The sequence below is a fragment of the Tachyglossus aculeatus genome, chromosome 1 (genome assembly GCF_015852505.1).
Source record: "Tachyglossus aculeatus isolate mTacAcu1 chromosome 1, mTacAcu1.pri, whole genome shotgun sequence".
Classification (NCBI taxonomy): domain Eukaryota; kingdom Metazoa; phylum Chordata; class Mammalia; order Monotremata; family Tachyglossidae; genus Tachyglossus; species Tachyglossus aculeatus.
Window position 1 is genome coordinate 951,453 of NC_052066.1, and position 24,203 is coordinate 975,655.

Below are 24,203 nucleotides of genomic sequence, written 5' to 3' on the forward strand. Positions count from 1 at the left end.
TGAGTGATTTTCCCAAGTCACACAGCAGACATGTGGCAGAACTGGGGTTAGAACCCAGGTCTTCGGACTCCTAGGCTAGTGCTCATTCCACTAGGCCACGCTTCTTCTTTCCAATAGGGCACACTGTTTCTAGAGGAAGCTTGTTGAAGGAGGTGGGATAGTAGGAGGGATTTTGAAGTTGGGGAGGGAGGAAGTCTGGAGGGTTTGGGGGAGAAGGGAGTTACAGATAGGGGACAACGTGAAGGAGGGATTGGGGGTAAGAGAGTCGAGAGCGGGGTACTGCCAGGAGGAAAGCTTGGGAGGAATGACGAGTCCAAGCTTGGGGAGAAGGGGAGGGGGGAGCCGGGGACTGAAGGGAGAGAGATGGGGGAGGAGAGCCCACACCTCTAGACTATAAGCTCCCTGTGAGCAGGGAATGTGTCTACCCAATCTACTGTATTGTATTCTCCCCAGGGCTTAGTACAGTGCTCTGCACACAGTAAGCACTCAACAAATACCATTGATTGACTGATTTCTCTTGGACTCTTGTCTGCCTACCATTAGTCGGTAAGCACTTTCAGGGCAAGAGGCAATGCATCTTCCATGCATCAGTAAGCACTCCACTCATAGTAAGCATACAGTATAGTGCTCTGCTCACAGTAGGTGCCCAATACAGAGCTCTGCACACAAAAGGCATCCAGTATGGAGCTCAGCTCATAGGAAGCTCCGAGTACAGAGCTCTATACACAGTAGAAGCCCAGCACAGAGTCCTGCTCACAGGAGGCATGCAGTACAGAGCTCTGCACATAGTAGAGGCCCAATAGAGAGCTCTGCTCACAGGTGGGAACCAGTACAGAACTCTGATCACAGGAGGCACTGAGAACAGTGCTCTGTTCACAGCTGGCCCCACATTACAGTGCTCATTAAATGATCTTCATGATCAGCATCTCATGCTCTGCACATAGTAAGCTCTCAATAAATACGATTGATGATGCTCAGTGCTACTGGGATGGGACAGGGGCAGGAGCAGAGACTGGCAGACCAGGGAGGGGCAGGGTGGGGCAGGGCAGAGGGACGAGTGAGGTGGGGCCAGGCACCCCATGGCAGGGGTCTTTTTTTTTAATAGCATTTATTAAGTGCTTACTATGTGCAAAGCACTGTTCTAAGCGCTGGGGTCTTGGCCTGATGCTCCCAGTCCCAGGGCATACAGAGCTGACAGACACAGGGGCAAGACCTTTGGACCCTCTCCAGCACTCTCGGGACCCCCTTGGTGCCTTCCATTGCCCTCTGCCCCCCTTACCCTCCTGAGCTACCCTTAGCCCCCCGATCCACTCCATCCCTCGCCCCCAACCCCTCTAGGACCCCTGAGCTACCCTCAGATCCCTTGCCCCCCATCTTGATTCCCTTCATCCCTCTCAGCTCCCCACTGCCCCCCCGGCCCTGCCTTGGTACCCTTGGCCCCTTCTATCCCTCTTGGCTCCCCTCATCCTTCCCTCACCCCCCACTTGGCCCCTTCCATTTCAGCCCCTCTAAGTTCCCCTTGATCCCTTCCATCCCTCTCACCCCCTCCCTGCCCCTCTCAGTCCCCTCAGCTCCCCTTGGGCCCCCCTCAATCCCCCCTTGGTCCCAGCCATACCTGTCAGCCCCTCATCCCCCCTCACCCCACCTTGGTCCCTTCCATCCCTCTCGCCACTCTCTAGCCCCTCTCGACCCTTCAGCACTCCTTGGGCTCTCCTCGGCCCCCCTTGGTCACCTCCATCCCTCTAGGCTTCCCCTGCCCCTCTTGGGGTCCCTCAGCACCCTTCAGTTCCCTTCGCCCCCAGAAAGACTGTGCTTCCAGGACCTTCCTCTTGCAGAACTGGCTTATCATCTTCCCCCTCCTCTTTTGCCCTAAAATGCTACCCCAGACCTCCTCCTCCCCAACCAATGGTCCGCCACCCATCAGACACACTGCTCCCACCTGCTGCCCCCAGACCCCTTCCCCACCCAATGAACTCCCACCCACTAGGCACTCTACTCCCCACCCACGGCCCCCAGCCCCCTGCTCCCCACAGCCCCGGTTACCTGCCATTTCCTTCTGGCCATGTACTTCTTCATCCGGTCCTTCGACAGCTTCTTAGCCTCCATGTTCTTGGTGTCTTTCGTCAACCACGGGTGCAGGAGGCACTGGGTACAGTCCAAGCGGCTCCTGGCATTGGCGGGGTGGGGCAGGGGAGCTCAGCCAGGTCCTCAGGGGAGCCCCCTGGGTACCCCCCCTTCTTCTGGACTCCCAATATCCCAAGGTTCTCATCCCTGACCCCCGCCCCACTGGGCTTCCCCACACCCCGGGCTCCCAGGCTGAGGATTGCAGGGCTGGATTGGGGGCAGGAACTGGGGAAGGGGGGGGAGGTCCCTGGATGGCCAAGGGGCTGAGAGAGGCTATGGGGGGCTACAGAGGGCTGCAAGGTGCTCTTGGGGCAGGGTGCGATGGTGGAGCAAATGTGACTCCAGGCTCAGAAACGAGCAGCTCCTGCTGAGATTTCCCGAGAGTTCACCCCTCATCTCCTAGCCCTGGGCACTGAAGGATGCCCGCTGGCAAGCACTACCCTCCCACGAGGGAATGGGACCAGATCCCTGGGTTCCAGCTGTGGGGAGATGGGGGAAGGGCCTCTGGGGTAATAATAATAGTAATAATAACTGTCGTATTTGTTAAGTGCTTACCATATGCCAGGCATTGTACAAGCTATTCGGGTTGGATCTAGTCCCTGTCCTACATAGGGCTCACAGTCTTAATCCCTTTTGAGGTAACTGAGGCACAGAGAAGTGAAGTGACTTGCCCAAGGTCACCCAGTAGACAAGTGGCAGAGCCTGAATTAGAACCCAGGTCCTTCTGATTTCCAGGTCCGGGCTATCTCCACTAGTCCACGTGCTTCTTGGGGCCTGCTTATGGGGGTGATATGGCTGGTGTCCCCAGTTTCCGGTTGTGGGGTGATAGGCCTGGGGTCTTCAGGTTCCTGCTTTGGGGACGATGGGCTTGGTGTCCCCGGGTCCTGGCCGTGGGGATGATAGGGCTGGAGTCCCTGAGTCCTAGCTGTGGGGTGATGGGACCAGTGACCCCAGGGTCCCAGTTTTGAGGACTATGGGGCCAGTGACCCCGGGTCCCAGGGATCATCCCCTGGGTAGGAGTCGTGGGATCCTGGGGGTCCAAGTCGCTCCCTCACTTCATGTCTTTCTTGAGCAGGCTGCTGATGAAGTCCTTGGCGTCATCTGAGATCTCATCAAAGGCCTCATCATCAAAGTCCCACGTGGCTGAGGTGACATTGGCCAGGGTCTCGTTGTCGTTGTCTCCCATGAACGGGGACAGGCCACTCACCCTGCCAGAGGGGAAAAAAACCCAAGCCACTGGGGTGGGGTCGGGGGCTGCAGGATCTGGAGGTGGGGGCCAGCAGAGTAGGGAGTTCTGGGGGCTTGGGCGTGGGCTGGAACTGTGGAGAGTTGGAGGGATCTAGAACTCGGGACTGTGAAGGCTGGAGGCCTGGGGGCTGGATGGCCTGGAATTGCCAGGTGTCTGTCTCCCCTATCCTAAAATAACCTTCCCTTGACCCCACATCTCCCTCCAGTTATCATCCCATCTCCCTCCTATCACTCCTCTCCAAACTCCTTGAGAGAGCTGTCTACACCTGCTGACTCCACTTCTCCTCCTCCAGGTCTCTCCTCGACTCTCTCCAATTTGGCTTCCATTACCTTCACTCCACCAAAACGTCCCTCACTAAGGTCACCAATGATCTCCTTCTTGCCAAATCCAATGGCCTCTATGCCATCCTATCCCCCTCGACCTCTCAGCTGCCTTCAACACTGTGGACTACCCCTTTCTCCCGGAAACACTATGCAACCTTGGCTTCACTGACACTGTCCTCTTCTGGTTCTCCTCCTATCCCTCTGGCCTCTCCTTCTCAGTCTCTTTGGTGGGCGCCTCCTCTGCCTTCAACTCCCTAACTGTGGGGGTTCCTCAAGGATCAGATTTGGGCCCCTTTCTTTACTCAATCAATCAATGGTATTTATCAAGTGTTTACTGTGTGCAGAATGCACTCAGCTCTTGGGAGAGTACAGAACAACAAAGTTGGTAGACACATTCCCTGCCCACAGTGAGCTTGCAGTCTAGAGGGGGACATCATCTACACCCACTTCCTTGGAGAACTCATTTGCTCCTACAGTTTCAACTCCCATCTCTATGGGGCTGATTCCCAGATCCTCCTCGCCAACCCTGATCTCTCTTCTCTGCAGTCTCACATTTTCTCCTGCCTTCAGGAACGACACTTCAAACTAAACATGTCCAGTACAGAATGCCTCATCTTCCCACCCAAACCCTATCCTTTCTGTGACTTTCCCATCATTGTAGACAGCACCACCATCCACACATAAACTTGGCATTATCTTTGATTCACCTCTCTCATTCAACCCGCATATTCAATCTGTCACCAAATCTTGTCAGTTCGACCTTCACTACATTGCTAAAATCTGTCCTTTCCTTTCCATCCAAACTGCTACTACACTGACCCAAGCCCTTATCCTACCTCGCCTTGATTGTAGCATCAGCCTCTTTGCTGGCCTCCCTGTCTCCTGCCTCTCCCCACTCCAGTCCATACTTCACTCTGCTGCCCAGATCATTTTTCTAAAAATCATTCAGTTCATGTTTCCCCACTCCTCAAGAACCTCCAGTGGTTGCCCACCCACATCCATTTCAAACAGAAACTCCTTCCCATCAGTCCTTCTGACTCCCAAGTTTGTGCCTTATCCACTTAGGGAAGTAGCATGGCTCAGTGGAAAGAGCACGGGCTTTGGAGTCAGAGGTCAGGGGTTCAAATTCCGGCTCTGCCAATTGTCAGCTGTGTGACTTTGGGCAAGTCACTTAACTTCTCTGGGCCTCAGTTACCTCATCTGGAAAATGGGGATTAAGACTGTAAGCCCCCCGTGGGACCACCTGATCACCGTGTAACCTCCCTAGTGCTTAGAACAGTGCTTTGCACATAGTAAGTGCTTAATAAATGCAATTATTATTATTATTATTATTATTAGCCCATGGTGTTTCTCTACTACCACCACCACTACTACTACTACTACTACTACTACTACTACTACTACTACTATTACCGCTATTACCACTACTACTACTATTACTAAATGGGGATTAAGATTGTGAGCCCCATGTGGGACAAGGACTCTGTCCAACCCGGTTACTTTGTATCTACTCCAGCGCTTAGTAGAGTCCCTGGAACATAGTAATTATTATTATCATCATTACTACTACTACAGAGCCTTCATCCACAACTAATAATAATACCAATTATTGTTATTATCATTAATAATTGTGGTACTTGTTAAGGGCTTATTATGTGCCAGGCACTGTACTAAGTGCTTGGGTGGATACAAGCACATCGGGTTGGACACAGTCCCTGTCCCAAGTGGGGCTCAAAGTCTCAATCTCCATTTTACAGATGAGGGTACTGAGGCACAGAGAAGTGAAGTGACTTGCTCATTCCATCGTATTTATTGAGCACTTACTGTGTGCCTCAGCACTGTACTAAGCACTTGGAAAAGTACAATACTGTCCAAGGACACACAGCAGACAAGTGGCAGAGCCAGGATTAGAACCCACATGGTCTATCCACCACGTCATGATACTTGTCATGGAGAGGGAGGGAGTTACCGTTAGAAGGGCAGACATGGGTAAGGGGGTCAGTGGTGAGAACAAGGCCTGGTGAGTTTGTTGGTACTGATAGAAACTCCTCAGACCTGGCTTCAGTTCTCTCAACCAACTCACCCCATCGTACACCATCCGCTCTGTTGGCTTCCCATTTTCCAGCTTATTCTCTTGGCTCCTCCCAAGACAACTGCCCAACTGTCCCTCACCCTCATCCCTTCTGTTTCCATCCCCTCCTGGCACCATCCTGGCACTCCCTCCTTCCCCCCATTCAAATCCCTCCTAAAATCCCACCTCCTCCAGGAAATCTTCCCCAGTTCATTTCCCAGAACCCCAAGAACCTCAAGAACTGCCACCAATTTCCAGCACTTACTGACTTTTCTATACCCATTCTGAGCATGTTTGCATAAATGCTATTCAATTGTATATTCGATTACTTCCTTTGGTTACTCTGTTTGTAAATACTGTAATGTCTGTCTTCCCCATTGAAGTGCAAGCTCCTTGTGGGCAAGGGATGCGTCATATGCTTGTTTTGCTCTTTCCCAAGCACTTAGCACAGTTCATTGTACCCAATGGGTGCACAATAAATTCTATTGCTATTACTAATAAGATGAGATACTACAATATTGAGCACTCTACACAGAGTAAGCACTCAATAACTACCATTGATTAATTGATAGTGAGTCTGCTACTATCAATTATGCTATTGCAGTGCTTACTATGTGACAAACACTAATCTGAGCTCTGGGGTAGATACAAGATAGTCAGATTGGACACAGTCCCTAGCCCACATAGGGCTAACGGTCTAGGTAGGAGAGAGAACAGGTACTGAATTCCCATTTTACAGATGAGGAAACTGAGTCACAGAGAAGTTTTGTGACTTGCCCAAGATGACACAGCAGGCAAGTGGAAGAGTGGGGAATAATAATAATAATTATGGTATTTGTTAAGTGCTCACTATGTGCCAGGCACTGTTCTAAACACTGGGGTAGGTACAAGATAATCAGGTTGGACATGGACACAGTCCCTGTTCCACATAGGGATCACAGTCTTAATTATGGCTTAGTGAAAAGAGCACGGGCTTGGGAGTCAGAGGTCATGAGTTCTAATTCTGGCTCCTCACTTAGCTGTGTGACTTTAGGCAAGTCATTTAACTTCTCTGTGCCTCAGTTACCTCATCTGTAAAATGAGGATTAAGACTGTGAGCCCCGTGTGGGACAACTTGATTACCTTGTATCTACCCCAGTACTTAGAACAGTGCTTGGAACAAAGTAAATGCTTAACAAATGCCTTTTTATTATTATTAATCCCCACTGTACAGATGAGGAAACAGGCCCAGAAAAGTTAAGTGATGTCCAAGGCCACAAAGCAGACAAGGGATTAGAACCTTCTGATTTCCAGGCCCATGCTCTATCCACTAGGTCATGCTCCTCTGACTACCAATAATAATAATGATGGCATTTATTAAGCACTTACTATGTGCAAAGCACTGTTCTAAGCACTGGAGAGGTTACAAATTGATCAGGTTGTCCCCCGGGGACTCACAGTCTTAATCCCCATTTTACAGATGAGGTGACTGAGGCCCAGAGAAGTTAAATGACTTGCCCAAAGTCACACAGCTGACAGGTGGCAGAGCTGGGATTTGAACCCACGATCTCTGACTCCAAAGCCCAAGCTCTTTCCACTGAACCACACTGCTTCCCTGCTTCCCAAGCATTCGGTCTTTCCACAAAGCCATGCTGCTCCTCTACTATTGCTGCTATTACTGCTTTTACTACTCTTGCTACTGCTACTGCTACTACTACTACCACTTCTATCCCTTTCATACAAATCTTTATACTCTATTGCTTTCTTCTATCTGTAATTTGTTTAAGTGTTGGTCTCCTAAACTAGACTGCAAGCTCCTTGAGAACAGGGATCATGTCTACCTCTATTGTCCTCTCCCAAATGCTCAGTACAGCGCTCTGCACAGAGTGGATTGTAAGGGACAGGGATTATGCCTACTAACTCTATTGTAATCTCCCAATCTCTTAGGACAGTGCTCTGCAATCAGTCAGTCAGTGGTATTTACTAAGCACTTATGTGTGGAGATCACTGTACTAAGCACTTGGAAGAGTACAATACATTAGAGTTTCTAGATAAAATCCTTGCTCATGGGGCTCCTAAAATTAAGTGGAATAAGTGTAGTATTTGTTAAGCGCTTACTACGTGCCAAGCACTGTTCTAAGTGCTGGAAAAGATACAAGATAAGCAGGTCCTAGACACAGTCATAGAGTAGTGGTCAATATGTACTATTATACCCTATTATGTTCCAGTCACACTTCACTCTCCCGCCTCCATCATTTTTCTACAAAAATGTTCAGGATATGGTTCCCCTCACTTCAGAAAACTCCAGTGGTTGTCCATCCACCTCCGCATCAAGCTGAAATTCCTCACCATTGGCTTTAAAGCACTCAATCACCTTGCCCCCTCCTATCTCACCTTGCTGCTCTCCTACTATAACCACACACTTCACTCCTCAAATGCCAACCTCCTTACTGTACCTCGATCCTGTCTATCTCACTGCCAACCTCTCGCCCACATCCTGCCTCTGGCCTGGAATGCTTTCTCTCCCAACATCCAACAGACAACGAGTCTCCCCTGCTTCAAAGCCTTATTGAAGGTACTTCCCCATCCAAGAGGCTTTCCCTAAGTCCTCCTTTCCTATTCTCCCACTCTATTCCGTGTCACCCTGGCTTGCTCCCTTTATTCATCCGCTCTCCCAGCCCCACAGCACTTATGTACATATCTGTAATTTATTTATTTATGTTAATGTCTGTCTCCCCCCTCAGCAAAACTGCAAGCTCATTGTGGGCAGGGAATTATCTGTTTATTGTTATATTGTACTCTCCCAAGCACTTAGTAATAATAATAATAATAATGATGGCATTTGTTAAGTGCTTACTATGTGCAAAGCACTGTTCTAAGTGCTGGGGTGGGATACAAAGTGATCAGGTTGTCCCACATAGTACGGTGCTCTGCACATAGTAAGTGCTAAATAAATATGATTGACTGACTAATAATAATGACAATTATGGAATTTAAGCACTCACTATGTGCCAGGTACTGTAATAAGCACTGGGTTGGACATCAGTCCCTGTCTCATGTGGGGCTCACAGTCTCAATCCCCATTTTAAAGATGAGGTAAAGAGGCCCAGAGAGGTGAAGTGACTTGCCCAAGTACATACAGCAGACAAATGGCAGAGCTGGGACTACTGGTGATTGATTGAGTAACTGATACAATCAATGGAAGGAGGTGGGAGTCAGCATGGTCTGCCTTCAAACATGCCCACGTCTCCCCCATCCTAAAAAAACCCTCTCCTGACCCCACCTCCCCTTCTAGTTATCGCCCTATCTCCCTCCTACCATTCCTTTCCAAACTCCTTGAACGAGTTGTCTACATGTGCTGCCTCGAATTCCTCAACGCAACTCTTTCCTCAACCCCTTCCAATCTGGCTTTCATCCCCTACATTCCACGGAAACTGCCCTCTCAAAGGTCACCAACGACCTCCTGTTTACCAAATTCAACGGCTCCTACTCTATCCTAATCCTCCTCAACCTCTCAGCTGCCTTCGACACTGTGGACCACCCCCTTCTCCTCAACACGGTATCCAACCTCGGCTTCACAGACTCTGTCCTCTCCTCGTTCTCCTCTTATCTCTCCAGCCGTTCATTCTCAGTCTCTTTTGCGGGCTCCTCCTCCTCCTCCCATACCCTTACTGTAGGGGCTCCTCAAGGGTCAGTTCTTGGTTGCCTTCTGTTCTCTATCTACACTCACTCCCTTGGTGAACTCATTCACTCCCACGACTTCAACTATCATCTCTACACTGATGACACCCAAATCTACATCTCTGCCCCTGCTCTCTCTCCCTCCCTCCAGGCTCGTGTCTCCTCCTGCCTTCAAGATATCTCCATCTGGATATCTGCCTGCCATCTAAAACTCAATATGTCCAAGACTGAACTCCTTATCTTCCCTCCCAAACCCTGCCCTCTCCCTGACTTTCCCATCACTGTTGACGGCACTACCATCCTTCCCGTCCCACAAGCCCGCAACCTTGGTGTCATCCTCGACTCCGCTCTCTCGTTCACCCCTCACATCCAATCCGTCACCAAAACCAGCCGGTCTCACCTCCACAACATCGCCAAGATCCGCCCTTTCCTCTCCATCCAAACTGCTACCCTGCTGGTTCAATCTCTCATCCTATCCCAACTGGATTACTGCATCAGCCTCCTCTCTGATCTCCCATCCTCCCGTCTCTCCCTACTTCCATCTATACTTCACGCTGCTGCCCAGATCATCTTTGTGCAGAAACGCTCTCGGCATGTTACTCCCCTCCTCAAAAATCTCCAGTGGCTACCAATCAACCTACGCATCAGGCAAAAACTCCTGACCCTCGGCTTCAAGGCTCTCCATCACCTCGCCCCCTCCTACCTCACCTCCCTTCTTTCCTTCTACAGCCCAACCCACACCCTCCACTCCTCTGTGGCTAATCTTCTCACTGTGCCTCGCTCTCACCTGTGCCGCTGTTGACCCCCGGCCCACGTCCTCCCCCTGGCCTGGAATGCCCTCCCTCTGCACATCCGCCAAGCTAGCTCTCTTCCTCCCTTCAAAGCCCTACTGAGAGCTCACCTCCTCCAGGAGGTCTTCCCAGACTGAGCCCCCTCCTTCCTCTCCCACTCTTCCCCCTCCCCATCCCCCCGGCCTTACCTCCTTCTCCTCCCCACAGCACCTGTATATATATTTGTACATATTTATTACTCTATTTTACTTGTACATATTTACTATTCTATTTATTTTATTTTGTTAATGTTTTGTTTTGTTGTCTGTCTCCCCCTTCTAGACTGTGAGCCCGCTGTTGGGTAGGGACCGTCTCTATATGTTGCCAACTTGTACTTCCCAAGCACTTAGTACAGTGCTCTGCACACAGTAAGTGCTCAATAAATGCGATTGAATGAATGAATGAATAGTGGAAAGAACAGAAGACTAAGAGTCAGGAGACCTGGTTCTAGTCCCAGCTTTGCCACTTGCCTGCCGCGTGACCTAGGGCAAGTTGTTGAACCTCTCTTCACCTCAGTAATTTCATTTGTAAAATGGGTATGAGGTTCCTGTTCTCCCTCCCTGTTAGACAGTGAACCCTGTGAAGGACAGAGGCTGTTTCCAATCTCATCATTCTGTCTCAGCCCCAGAGTTTAGCACAGTGCTTGACACATGTTAAGCACAGAATGGCAAGTGCTCATCTCTCCTCTTTCCCAAAAAATGCCTTCCTTGACCCCACAGATCTCTCTTCGGTTCTTTCATTCATTCATTCATGCATTCAATTGTATTTATTAAGTACTTACTGTGTGTGAAGCACAGTACTAAGTACTTGGGAGAGTACAATACAACAATAAACAGACACTTTCCCTGCCCACAATGAGCTCACAGTCTAGTTCTGTACTCAGAAAGCACTCAACAAGTACAATTCATTGATAAATTGGTAAGCAGTGTTGCCTAGTGGATAGAGCATGGTCCTGGGAGTCAGAAGACCTGGGTTCTAATCCCAACATCACCACTTGTCTGCTGTGTGATCTTGGGTAAGTCACTTCACTTTTCTGTGCCTCAGTAGATTGTGAGCCCTGTGAGGGACATGGTCTGTATTCATCCCGATTAGCTTGTATCTACCCCAGCCCTTAGTATATTGCCTGGCAGGTAATAAGCGCAAAACAAGCATGGCTCAGTGAAAAGAGCACGGGATTGGGAGTCAGAGGTCATGGGTTCTAATTCCGGCTTCCCCACATGTCTGCTGTGTGACTTTGGGCAAGTCACTTAACTTCTCTGAGCCTCAGTTACCTCATCTGTAAAATGGGGATTAAGACTGTGAGCCCCACGTGGGACAACGTGATCACCTTGTATCCTCCCCAGCGCTTAGAACAGTGGCTCGCACATAGTAAGCGCTTGACAAATGCCATTATTATTATTATTATCAAATACCCTTGGAAAAAAATCGATAACGACCACCTGGGCCTGAGCGACAGTGGAGATATGCATCCACTAGAGGGCGCGAGTGTCCTGCGTGTGGTCCCGATGCGTGATTCCGGCCGCCCTGTGCCCGGCTCTGTGCCAGGGCCGCCCCTGGGTCCGGACCTCCGGGCAGAGTTAATAATAATAACAATAACAATAATTGTGGTATTTGTTAAGCACTGTGGGCAGACACTGTACTAAGCGCTGGGGTTGATACAGGGTAATCAGGTTATCCCACATGGGGCTCACAGTCTCAATCCCCTAATCCCGGCTCCGCCACATGTCTGCTGTGTGACCTCGGGCAAGTCACTTAATAATAATAATAATAATGGCATTTATTAAGCGCTTACTATGTGCAAAGCACTGTTCTAAGCGCTGGGGAGATTACAAGGTGATCAGGTTGTCCCACAAGGGGCTCACAGTCTTAATCCCCATTTTACAGATGAGGGAACTGAGGCACAGAGAAGTTAAGTGACTTGCCCACAGTCACACAGCTGACAAGTGGCGGAGCCGGGCTTTGAACCCATGACCCATAATTATTACATGTTAATCAGGTTGGACATAATAATAATAGTAATGGTATTTGTTAAGCATTTACTATGTGCCAAACACTGTTTTAAGTGCTGGGGTAGATACAAGGGTAATCAGGTTGTCCCACATGGGGCTGACAGTCTCAATCCCCATTTTACAGATAGGTAACTGAGGCACCGAGAAGTTAAGTGACTTGCCCAAAGTCACACAGCTGACAAGTGGCAGAGGAGGGATTAGAACCCACGACCTCTGATTCCTAAACGCGGGCTCTTTCCACTAAGCCACACTGCTTCTCAGGGACATCGTCCCTGTCCCACATGGGGCTCACAGTCTTAATCCCCATTTTATCAATCAATCAATCAATCAATCGTATTTATTGAGTGCTTACTATGTGCAGAGCACTGTACTAAGCGCTTGGGAAGTACAAATTGGCAACACATAGAGACAGTCCCTACCCAACAGTGGGCTCACAGTCTAAAAGGGGGAGACAGAGAACAGAACCAAACATACCAACAAAATAAAATAAATAGGATAGAAATGTACAAGTAAAATAAATAAATAAATAAATAAATAGAGTAATACAGATTCATTTTACAGATGAGGTAACTGAAGCACAGAGAAATGAAGCGACTTGTCCATGGTCACACAGCACACAAGGGGCAGAGTAGGATTAGAACCCAGGTCCTTCTGACTCTCAGACCCATGCTCCTTCCACTGGGGCACATTGTTTTGGAAACAGTTTGCAAAGATCACTGTGACACACTCTGCACTCACAGTCTCCTCTCTCTTTCTCTCTCATTCCAGTCTGTACTTTGCTTTTTCTAAAAAACTTTCCATCCACATCTACTCACTCCTCAAGAGCCTCCAGTGGTTGCTCCTCCACCTCCACATCAAACAGAAACTCCTCATCATCGTCTTTAAAGCCCTCAATCAAGTCACCCCTTCCTTCCTCACCTCCCTGCTTTCCTACTCTAGCTCAGCGCTCACACTCCGCTCCTTTAACATCAACCTGCTTACTGCAACTCCATCTCCTTGCTCCCACATTCATTCATTCATTCATTCATTCATTCAAATAAATTGTATTTATTGAGTGCTTCCTGTATGCAGAGCACAGTACTAAGCGCTTGGGAGAGGACGATAGAACAATAAGCAGATGCATTCCCTGCCCACAGCAAGCTTTCAGTCTAAAGGGGGAGACAGACATTAATATAAATAAATAAATAAATAAATAAATAAATAAATAAATACATACATAAATAAATACATAAATAAATACATAAATAAATTACAGAAATGTACACAAGAGCTCTGTGGCTGGGAGGGGGATCAATAAAGGGAGCAAGTCAGGGTGATGCAGAAGGGAGTGGGAGAAGAGGAAAGGAGGGCTTAGACAAGGAAGGCCTCTTCGAGATCTGCTTGCCTGCATCTCCCTCCTCATTCACACTGGGCAGACCACCGGTCTCCCCAACTTTAAAGCCATTCTGAAATCACACCTTCTGCAGGAGACCTTCCCTGTTTAATCTTTTGTCTCCCCACCCCATTTCCCCCTCTAAAGCCATGCCAGCACTTCCCCTAAGCATTTGGCTCACCCCTCCCAATAGAACTTGGTAATTTATTTATTCTCTATTACTTCCTCCTATCTATAATTTATTCTATGTCTGTCTCTCTTGCTACATTATAAACTTCTTGAGGGCAGGGATTGTGACTATTATCATCATGGTAATCATTATCAATGGTTTTACTGAATGTTTTTCTTGTGTCTAAATTATACATTATAAACTATTTAGTCATATTAATGTCTGTCTCCCCAGTTAGACTCATTATAAGCTCGTTATAGGCAGGGAACATGTCTGCTAATTCTATTGTATTGTACTCAGTCGATCACTTACTGTGTATTGAGCAATGTATTAAGCACTTGGGTGAGTACAATGGGACAGAGTTGGCAGACACGTTCCCTGCCCACAACAAGCTTACAGTTTAAAGGGGGAGGCAGACATGAATATAAATAAATAATTTATTTAGCACTTTTATATATGTACAAATTTATTACTCTATTTACCTTACTTGTACATATTTACTAATCTATTTTGTTAATGATGTGCATATAACTATATTTCTATTTGTTCTGAAGATTTTGGCACCTGTCTACATGTTTTGTTTTGTTGAATGTCTCCCCCTTCTAGACTGTGAGTCCGTTGTTGGGTAGGGACCGTCTCTACATGTTTCCGACTTGTACTTCCCAAGCGCTTAGTACAGTGCTCTGCACACAGTAAGCACACAATAAATACAGTTCAGTGAATGAATGAATTTATAATATGTAATTTATAGATATGTATGTAAATGTTGAGGGGTTGAGGATGGAGTGAACATCCAAGTACGATTGAATGAATGAATGAACCCACAAATCTAAGTGGTAACTCAATTGTCCTCTCCCAAGTGCTCAGTCGACTGCTCTGTGCACAGTAGACTGTCAGCTCCTTAAGGGCAGGGATCATGTCTACTAAGCCTACTACCCTCTCTCAAATACTCAGTAATAATAATAATAATAATAATAACGGCATTTGTTAAGCGCTAACTATGTGCCAAGCACTGTTTTAAGTGCTGGGGATATACAAGATAATCAGGTTGTCCCACATGGGGCTCACAGTCTTAATCCCCATTTTACATATGAGGTAACTGAGGCACAAAGAAGTTAAGTGATCTTACCCAAAGTCACACAGCTGACAAGTGGAGGAGTCAGGATTAGAACCCATGACCTCTGACTCCCAAGCCCATGCTGGTTCCACTGAGCTACGTGTTCTGAGGAAGCAGCATGGCATAGTGGATACAGCACAGGTCTGTGAGTTCGAAGGTCACAGGTTCTAATCCCAGCTCTGCCACTTGTCTGCTGTATGACCTTGGGCAAGTCACTTCACTTCTCTGGGCCTCAGTTGCCTCATCTGGAAAATGGGGATGGAGACTGTGAGCCTCGCATGGGGCAGGGGCTGTGTCCAACCTGATTTGCTTGTTTCCACCCCAGCACTTAGTACAGTGCCTAATACCAACTAAACGCTTAACAAATACCACAATTATTATTAATATTATTACAGTGTCCGGCACCCAGTAAGTGCTTAACAAATACCACAATTATTATTATTATTACAAAGCAAAGTAAACAATTAATTCAACTGATCGACTGATTGATAAGGTTAAATTATTGTATCGGTCTCTTCACTCGTGGTTTAGTGGAAAGAGCAGGGGCTTGGGAGCCAGAGGTCATGGGTTCTAATCCTGACCCCGCCACTTATCAGCTGTGTGACTTTGAGCAAGTCACTTAACTCCTTTGTGCCTCAGTTACCACATCTGTAAAATGTCTCTCCCCACTTCAATCCATGCTTCATGCCGCTGCCCGGATTGTCTTTGTCCAGAAACGCTCTGGGCATGTTACTCCCCTCCTCAAAAATCTCCAGTGGCTACCAATCAATCTGCGCACCAGATAGAAACTCCTCACCCTCGGCTTCAAGGCTCTCCATCACCTCTCCGCCTCCTACCTCACCTCCCTTCTCTCCTTCTACAGCGCAGCCTGCACCCTCCGCTCCTCTGCCGCTAATCTCCTCACCGTGCCTCAGTCTCGCCTGTCCCTCCATCGACCCCCAGCCCACGTCATCCCCCTGGCCTGGAATGCCCTCCCTCCGTACATCCGCCAAGCTAGCTCTCTTCCTCCCTTCAAGGCCCTACTGAGAGCTCACCTCCTCCAGGAGGCCTTCCCAAACTGAGCCCCCTCTTTCCTCTCCCCCTCCTCCGCCTCTCCATCCTCCCGTCTTACCTCCTTCCCTTCCCCACAGCACCTGTATATATGTATATATGTTTGTATATATTTATTACTCTATTTATTTATTTATTTATTTTACTTGTACATATCTATTTTATTTTATTTTGTTAATATGTTTGGTTTTGTTCTCTGTCTCCCCCTTCTAGACTGTGAGCCCACTGTTGGGTAGGGACTGTCACTATGTGTTGCCAACTTGTACTTCCCAAGCGCTTAGTACAGTGCTCTGCACACAGTAAGCGCTCAATAAATATGATTGATTGATTGATTGATGTTGCCAACTTATACTTCCCAAGCAGTTAGTACAGTGCTCTGCACACAGTAATCGCTCAATAAATATGATTGAATGAATGTATGAATGAATGGGGATTATGACTGTGAGCACCTTGTGGGACAACCTGATTGCCCTGTATCTACCCACCACTTAGAACAGTGCTTGGCACTGAGTAAGCACTTAAATACCATCATCATCATCATCACTCGTCTCCCTGACTTCAACCCCTTTCCACTACAGTCCATACACTCCACTGTTGTCCAGATTATCTTTCTGGAAGCACGCTTATCTCCATTCCTCAGATTCCTCCAGTGGCTGCCCTCATCTCTCACCACATCGAGGAGAAACTCCTGACCATCGGCTTCTGAGCCCCTCGGGCCCTCTCCATCTTCCCTATCCACGCTCTTTTCCCAGTCCTCCCCAGCTCTCTCTCTTTGACCAATCAATCAGCCAATCAATCAATGATATTGATTGAGCAAGCACTTATCCTAACCCGCCCTGATAGACATCAGCCTCCTCGCTGACCTCCCTGCCTCCTCCCTCTCCCCACTGCAGTCCATAGTTCACTTTGCTGCCCAGATCATTTTTCTAAAAAGCCATTCAGTCCATGTCTCCCCAGTGCTCAAGACTCTCCAGTGGTTGCCCACCCACCTCCGCATCACATAGAAACTCCTCACCATTGGCTTCAAAGCACTCAATCAGTTCTCCTACTCCTACCTTTCCTATTACAGCCCAGCCCTCACACTCCGCTCCTTTAGTGTCAACTTGCTCACTGTGCGTCTAGTGCATCTATCTCACTGCTGACCCTTTTTCCATACCCTCCCCCTACCCTGGAACTCCTTTCTCCTCCATATACTCAAGATTATGCCTCTCTCCACCTCCAAAGCCTTATTAAGGTCACATCTCCTCCAAAAGGCCTTCCTTGATTGTTTCCCCAGTTCCCTCTCCCTTCTGTGTCATCTATGCACTTGGATCTGTGACTTTTGGGCGATTGATTTTCACCCAACCCTCAACCCTAAAGCAATTATGTACATATCTTTAAATTATATAATATACATTATTTATTTACATTTATGCCTGTCCACCTCTATAGGCTGTGAGTTCGTTGTGGGCAGGGAATGTGTCGGTCAACTCTGTTGTATCGTTCTCTCCAATGCTTAGTATAGTGCTCTGAGCACTCTAAGCACTCAATAAATACCACTGATGATGATTATGATGACCATAGCCTTGTGGCACGAGAATGAGCTTGGCAGTCAGAGGACATGGGTTCTAATCCCAGCTCTGACACTTATCTGGGCAAGTAACTTAACTTCTCTGTGCCTCAGTTACTTCATCTGTAAAATGGAGATTAAAACTTAAGCCCCACATGGGACAGGGACTGTGTCCAACCTGATTACCTTCTACCTATCCCAGTGCTTAGAACAGTGCTTGGCACATAGTAAGCACTTAAGAAATACCATAATTATTATTATTATGATGATGATAATGATGAGAGCTTACTGTGTGTAAAGCACTGTTCTAAGTGCTTGGGAGAGCACAATATTACAGAGTTGATAGAAATGACCTCCGCCCATAAGGAGTTTATGGTCTAGAGTGGGAGACAAACATTAAAATTAATTTCCAAGGGGTATGTACATGAGCAGCATGAGAAGCAGTGTGAGAGTCAGAAGGAACTGGGTTCTAATCCCAACTTTGTCGGTTGCCTGCTGGATGATCTTGGTCAAGTCACTTAACTTTTCTGCGCCTCAGTTACCTCATCTGCAAAATGGGGATTAAGACTGTGAGCCCCACATGAGACAGGGACTGTATCCAAACTAATTATCCTGTATCCACCCCAGGGCTTAGAACAGTGCTTGGCACATAGTAAGTGCTTAATAAATACCATTTTCTTTTAAAAAAGAACAAGTTTTGAATGCTTCATTTGGGAGGTGAGGAAACTGAGGCACTGAGAGGTTCAGTGGCTTGTCCAAGGCAGCCACTGAATCAGCAGACAAATGGCAGTCAGGATTAGAATCCAGGTCTTCTGACTCCTGGCCTGCACTCTAGGCCACGCTGCTTTATTGGCATAGTCTACTTATATTCCACTATTCCTTCCTGACACACTCCCACTGGTCCCTGCTCTCCCCTGGTCTCACTTTGCCTCACCCCCACACTTCCCACTGATGCCTGCTCTTCCCAGATCTCCCTTTGCCACGCCCCCAAATTCCCACTGGGCCCTGCTCTCCTCGGGTCTCCCTTCATACTGACCCCACACTCCCCACTGGTGGCTGCTCTCCCTAGGTCTCCCTCTGCATCACCCCTATGGCTGGTAAAGATCTTAGTGCTTAAGTGCTTAGTACAGTGCTCTGCACATAGTAAGCGCTCAATAAATACGATTGAAGATGATGATAAAGATCATTTCTGTCCATTTCTCCTATTGTGGTGGCTGCTCCTTGGGTCAAGGAAATTACCTTAAGTGACCATTACACTTCCCCCAGTTCTCACCACAATGCCCAGCACCTGGTGGAATTGGCCAACACCATGGATGGTTTGGCTGACTGATTTTCCTGTGTCCCTTGTCCCAGCCTCTCCTCAGACTGCTTCCTCCCACTCCATCCCAAACTTCTGCCTCTCCCTTCTCGCCACCCCCATCCCCACACTGTAGTCTGAACCAGGAAATCAGACCCTAGGAAACCACCGTCTGAGCCAGAGCTTCTTCCTTCCTCTGCTCCTCGTCCACCACCCTGCATCCATCCATCTGTGTCCAGCCCTGGCTCCTAGTCCCCTGATTCCATCTCTCTGTGTACAGCCCTGCTGTCCAGCTCTGGTGTCCAGCCCACTGTGTCCTCCCTCCTGCTCCTATCCATGTGTGTCCAGCACCAGTTCCCAGCCCCCAGTGTTTGTCTCTCTGCTTCCTACTCTGTATCCATCTCTCTGCATTCATCTCCCTGCAGCCAGCCCCATGCTCATCTCTCTGCATCCATCCCCCTGCATCTATCCCTCTGTGTCCAGCCCCGGTGTCCAGCCCTCTGTCAGCAAATCTTCCTCCCACCCATTTCCCCCAGCCCAGTTCTGCCCCCTCCCCCAACACCCCCAGTCTGCCCCCCTCCCCCGTCCAGTGGGGGTCGTCCAGCAGACTCACAGGATGTAGCAGATGACACCGATGCTCCACATGTCGGTGGGGTAGCCAATGGGTTCATAGTTGATCACCTCGGGGGCTACGAACTCGGGTGTGCCAAACAACACCTTGAGCGAGCCAGCGTTCTCTGTCCGGGCAACAGGTAGAGTCAAGGACAAGCCTGGCCTCAGCCCCCTCCCTACCCCTCCCCCAGGATGGAGACTGCCCCACCCTCTCAACATACACCCGTGGGGCCACAGCTGCTCTGTTTCTTCCCCGGCCAACCCTGACCCTGACCCAGCAGACTCTCACCCTGACCTCAACCACCTCCACATACCTACCGGCTTCTCGGCTCAACCCTGTATATGGCCTGGGCACAACATTTTACTTCTCTGTGCCTCAGTTCCCTCATTTGTAAAACATGGATTTAGACTGTGAGCCCCATGGAAGACAGGGACTGTGTACAACCTGATTATCTTGTATCTATACCAGTGCTTAGCTCAGTCCCCGGCACATAGGCAGTGCTTAACAAATACGTTATATGTTGTGTAACTGTCAGTGTTGTGCTTTAATGCTTCATCATTCCTGATGTGGGCCCAAAAAGTGTCTACCAACCCTGTTGTAGTGTCCTTTCCCAAACGCTGTCTTAATACAGTGGTCTGCACACAGTAAATACTCCATAAATATCATCAATTGATCTATTGATTGATTGTCTCCAGTCCCTTCTTCCCACTTACACTCGTACACTGCAAGGCTCCCCTTCCCACTCCCCGCCCCAAGGAGCAGGGACCACGTTTAATTCCCACCTGTATATTCTTTCCCAGTACCTAGTACAGTGCTCTGCACACAGTAAGCACTCGATAAATACTATCATTACGGCTACTGCGAGCAATGGCAGCCTACTCCTGGTTATCCACACTTGAGAAAGACAGTGAGTGGATAATCCCAAAGAGTGGGTAATTCAAAGAAGGCAAGGCAGAGTGGAAGATAGGGAAGGGGGTGGCAATGGGAAGGTGGCCCCTGTGGTCCCCCAGCCCATCATCCCCATCCTCCACCTTGGGTGATTCCCATGGACCCCCAATCCCTGGGGCCCCAAGGCAGGTGATCCAGCTGCTCCCCCAACCCTGGACCCCAGTTACCGAGCCCCCCCTACCACTGGACTCTGGTTACCGAGCCCCTCTCGCCCCCCCGGACCCTGGTTACTGAGCTCCCCCGCGCCCCCGGACCCTGGTTACCGAGCCGGCGGGCAAGGCCAAAGTCGATGAGCTTAATCCTGGTCCCCGTCTTGTTGACACACATGATGTTCTCTGGCTTGAGGTCAAGGTGCACAATGCCCTGCTTGTGGATGTACTGGACGCCCTCCGAGATCTGCTTCATGTACTGGATGCACTCACGCTCCGTCAGCTCGAAGTCTTCATCGATGATACGCTCAAACAGCTCCCCCCCAGAGACACTGTGGCCAGGGAGATGGGGCTCAGGGCGGGTGGGGGGTGGGGTCCCCCACGAAGGGGGGATCGGCTGTCCAGGATTGGGAGATAGAGGGGCACCGTGAAGGCCTGTGGGCTTGGGGAAAGGTTCAGGGCCCAGACCGGTGCAGTCACTGCTCTGTATACTGCTCATCCCCAGCTCATCCCCAAAGCCCATCTGACACGTGCCTTCTGTGTGATCTTGTGCAAGTCATTTCACTTCTCTGGGTCTTGGTTCCCTCACCTGTGAAATGGGGATTCAATTCCCATTCTCCCTGCTACTTAGACTGTGAGCCCTGCGTGGGACAGGGACTGTGTCTCACCTGATGATCTTGTATCTTCCCCAGCGTTTACAACACTGCTTGCCACACAGTAAGTGCTGAACGAATGCTCTGGGGCAAGGATGGACCATGAAAAGCTTGCTGAGGGCAGAGATCGTCCATCTACCAACTCTGTTGCAGTGTACTTTCTAGTACAGTGCTCTGCACACAGTGAGTGCTCAAAAATTACCACTGACTGATTGATGGTGATGGATTTGAAGGCCCAGAGAGGCCAAGCCACTTCCCCAAGGTCATACAGAAGATGCTACTGAAACCGGGGTCCGGTCACCCCCTGCTCCCCAGCCTTCTCCTGGCTCCCATGCCTCTCTGGCCTTTCCTGGAAAGACCGAGACCCAAACGATGGAAAGAGGGGTGACCCCGGACCTGACTCCCCCCCAACATCACGGTCTGGGAGTAAGGTCCAGGCTTGGGGACTCTCCATTACCCGTGGTTCATGGGAAACAGGCAAGCGGATAAAAAGGATTGGCAGAGAGTGCCCCTGGCAACCCCGTACACCCCCCCAACAGCCCCTTGGGTAGTGTCTACCCCACACTCACATCTCTAGAACCATGACTATGTTGGCTTTATCCTCAAATGCGTCGACACACTGGACCAGCTTGGGGTGGTGCAGGCAGTTCATGATGCCAATCTCGCGACGGATGTCCTCCTTGTCCTTGGCCGAGTAAGCCTTCAGGAACTTCCCCGCCCACACGCTGCCTGTTCTCTTCTCCACCAGCCGGAACACCTGTCCGAACTTTCCCCTGCAGTGGGGCAATGACCCGTTTACCTGCACCCCGCCACACCCCAAACCTGGCCCCCTGCTTCCCTCACCCCCGCCCTGTCACACCCTAACCCTTTATCCACCTGGCCCCCTGCTTCCCTCACCCCCGCCCTGTCACACCCTAACCCTTTATCCCCCTCACCCCCTACCCCACTCCACCTCACCCTGGTCCCAAGCCCCCCTTGCTGCCACCCCTGACCCCACCCTGAAGCTTGTGCCCTGGCCATGCTGCCTGCTGATGCCCAGGTTGGGCTGGGCCTGATCCAGGGATGAACTCGGGAGCCACTGCCAGCCACCTGCTCTGCGCCCCTGCCCTCACCCCTGCCCCTGCCTCTGCCAGTTCCAGGACACTCACGATCCCAATCTTTCCTCGATGTCATAGAAGTCGGCCACCTTCTTCTCTGTGTTTACGGTGACCGTGCGGTAGTCCACCTCTGGCTCCTTCTCCTCTGCAGGAGGCCCGGGCCCAGATCGCCATTAGGACTGGGATAAGTACACCCCATACCCCCAACTCTGGACCCCAGAGCCCTAGTCTGGGCCCTGGACCTGCCCTGATCCATCCACCCACCCAAGCAGCCCACCCCGTGCTGGACCCTTGACTGGATCCGCCCACCTGTGTGGCCCTCTCCCTGCAAGACCCCTGCCCAGACCCCCAGCCCGGATCCACCCACCCACACAACTCACCCCCAGCCCAGCTCTGACCACACGGCCCCCAGCCCAGTCTGGCCCTGCCCTTACCATCATCAGACAGCTCCGCATCATCCTTGGGCTCTGTCATACCGAGCAGGGGCAGAGAGACAAAATGACAGAGAGACAGAGGAGCAGAAAAGACAGAGGAGACAGAGAGATAGAGAGAGAAAGAGACAGAAAGGCAGAGGGACAGAGAGACAGAGACAGAAGGACACAGAAACAGAAAGACAGAGGGAGAGAGGGATACAGAGACAGAGAGATGGGGACAGAGGGACAGGGAGACAGAGAGACAGAGGAACAGAGAGAGGGACAGAGGCACAGAGGGACAGAGAGGCAGAAAGACAGAGACAGAGACACAGAGGGACAGGGACACAGAGGGACAGAAAATTTTACCACCTAGCCATCACTGACAGCAAATCCCAGCCCCCCAGCCCCTAGCCCCTAGGTCCTTTCCACCTCTGCTGCCCCTCCCGGGCCCCCATCCCCATTTCTAGCTTCCTCCAGATGGTACCTGCCTAGTACCAAATCAGGGAGAGATACGGTCCCTGTCCTCAAGCGTCCGTCAGTCTGAGGGGAGATGGTGCACATGCATGCACACACACACACACACACACACACACACACACACACACAGAGTGCTGGGCGCTGGAGTCTGTCTCACAGATCCCCAAGTGCAGACACACAGACACTACGTCAGACCCCACTGATGGGGTGTCTAAAGTGGGGCAGTTGACGTGGGAAGGCTTCCTGGAAGAGTCAGGTTTGACAGTTGTGCTCGGTGTTCCCTTTGATCTCGTTTATCTCGCTGCCAATTCCTCATCCATGTCCTCCCTCTAGCCTGGAACTGTTTCCCCCTTCATGTCCAACAGACCACTGCTCTCTCCACCTTCCAAGCCTTATTAAAATCACACCTTCTCCAAGAAGTCTTCCCTGATGAAGTCCTCATTTCCCCTGTCAGCCCTCCTCTCTGCATCAACTATGTGCATGGCTGTGTACCCACTAGGCACTTTGAGACTCACCTCAGTCCCACAGCACTTATGTACCCTTATTCTCTATGATTTCCTCCACCTGTGGTTTATTTAAATGCTTGTCTCCCCCTGAAGACTGAGCTCCCTGTGGGCATGGATCAGGTATTACTGGGCTTGGGAGAGTACAAGAGTTGGTTGACACATTCCCTGCCCCCAAGGAGCTGACAAACTATACAGGGAGACAGACATTTATATACATAGATGATGGATTTGTCCATAAATCCTGGGGACTGAGGGAGGGGTGAATAAAGGGTGCAAATCCAAGTGCAAGGGTGATGCAGAGGGGAGTGGGAGAAGAGGAAAGGAGGGCTTAGTCTGGGAAGGTCTCTTGGAGGAGATGTGATTTTGGGAGGGTTTTGAAGGTGGGGAGAGTGGTGGCATTGATGTCTGTTTACTTGTATTGATGTCTTTCTTGCCCCCCAATCCCTCCACCCCCTGACTGTGAGCTCATTGTGGGTGGGGATTGTCTCACTCTATTGCTATACTGTATTTTCCCAAGCGCTTAGTAG

General features: G+C 49.8%; 1 protein-coding gene across 1 annotated transcript in view; it reads right to left on the minus strand.

Moving 5' to 3' along the window:
- MYLK (myosin light chain kinase) overlaps window positions 1-24,203 on the minus strand; it is a 129,977-nt gene that overhangs the window by 11,178 nt on the left and 94,596 nt on the right. Inside the window, exons 21-27 of the mRNA XM_038751481.1 lie at window positions 22,715-22,747; window positions 22,332-22,425; window positions 21,753-21,956; window positions 20,645-20,862; window positions 19,434-19,557; window positions 3,180-3,332; window positions 2,044-2,167 (exon numbers count right to left, since the gene is read on the minus strand). Coding sequence (XP_038607409.1) covers window positions 2,044-2,167; window positions 3,180-3,332; window positions 19,434-19,557; window positions 20,645-20,862; window positions 21,753-21,956; window positions 22,332-22,425; window positions 22,715-22,747 — 950 coding nt within the window. The remainder of the gene's footprint in view (window positions 1-2,043; window positions 2,168-3,179; window positions 3,333-19,433; window positions 19,558-20,644; window positions 20,863-21,752; window positions 21,957-22,331; window positions 22,426-22,714; window positions 22,748-24,203) is intronic.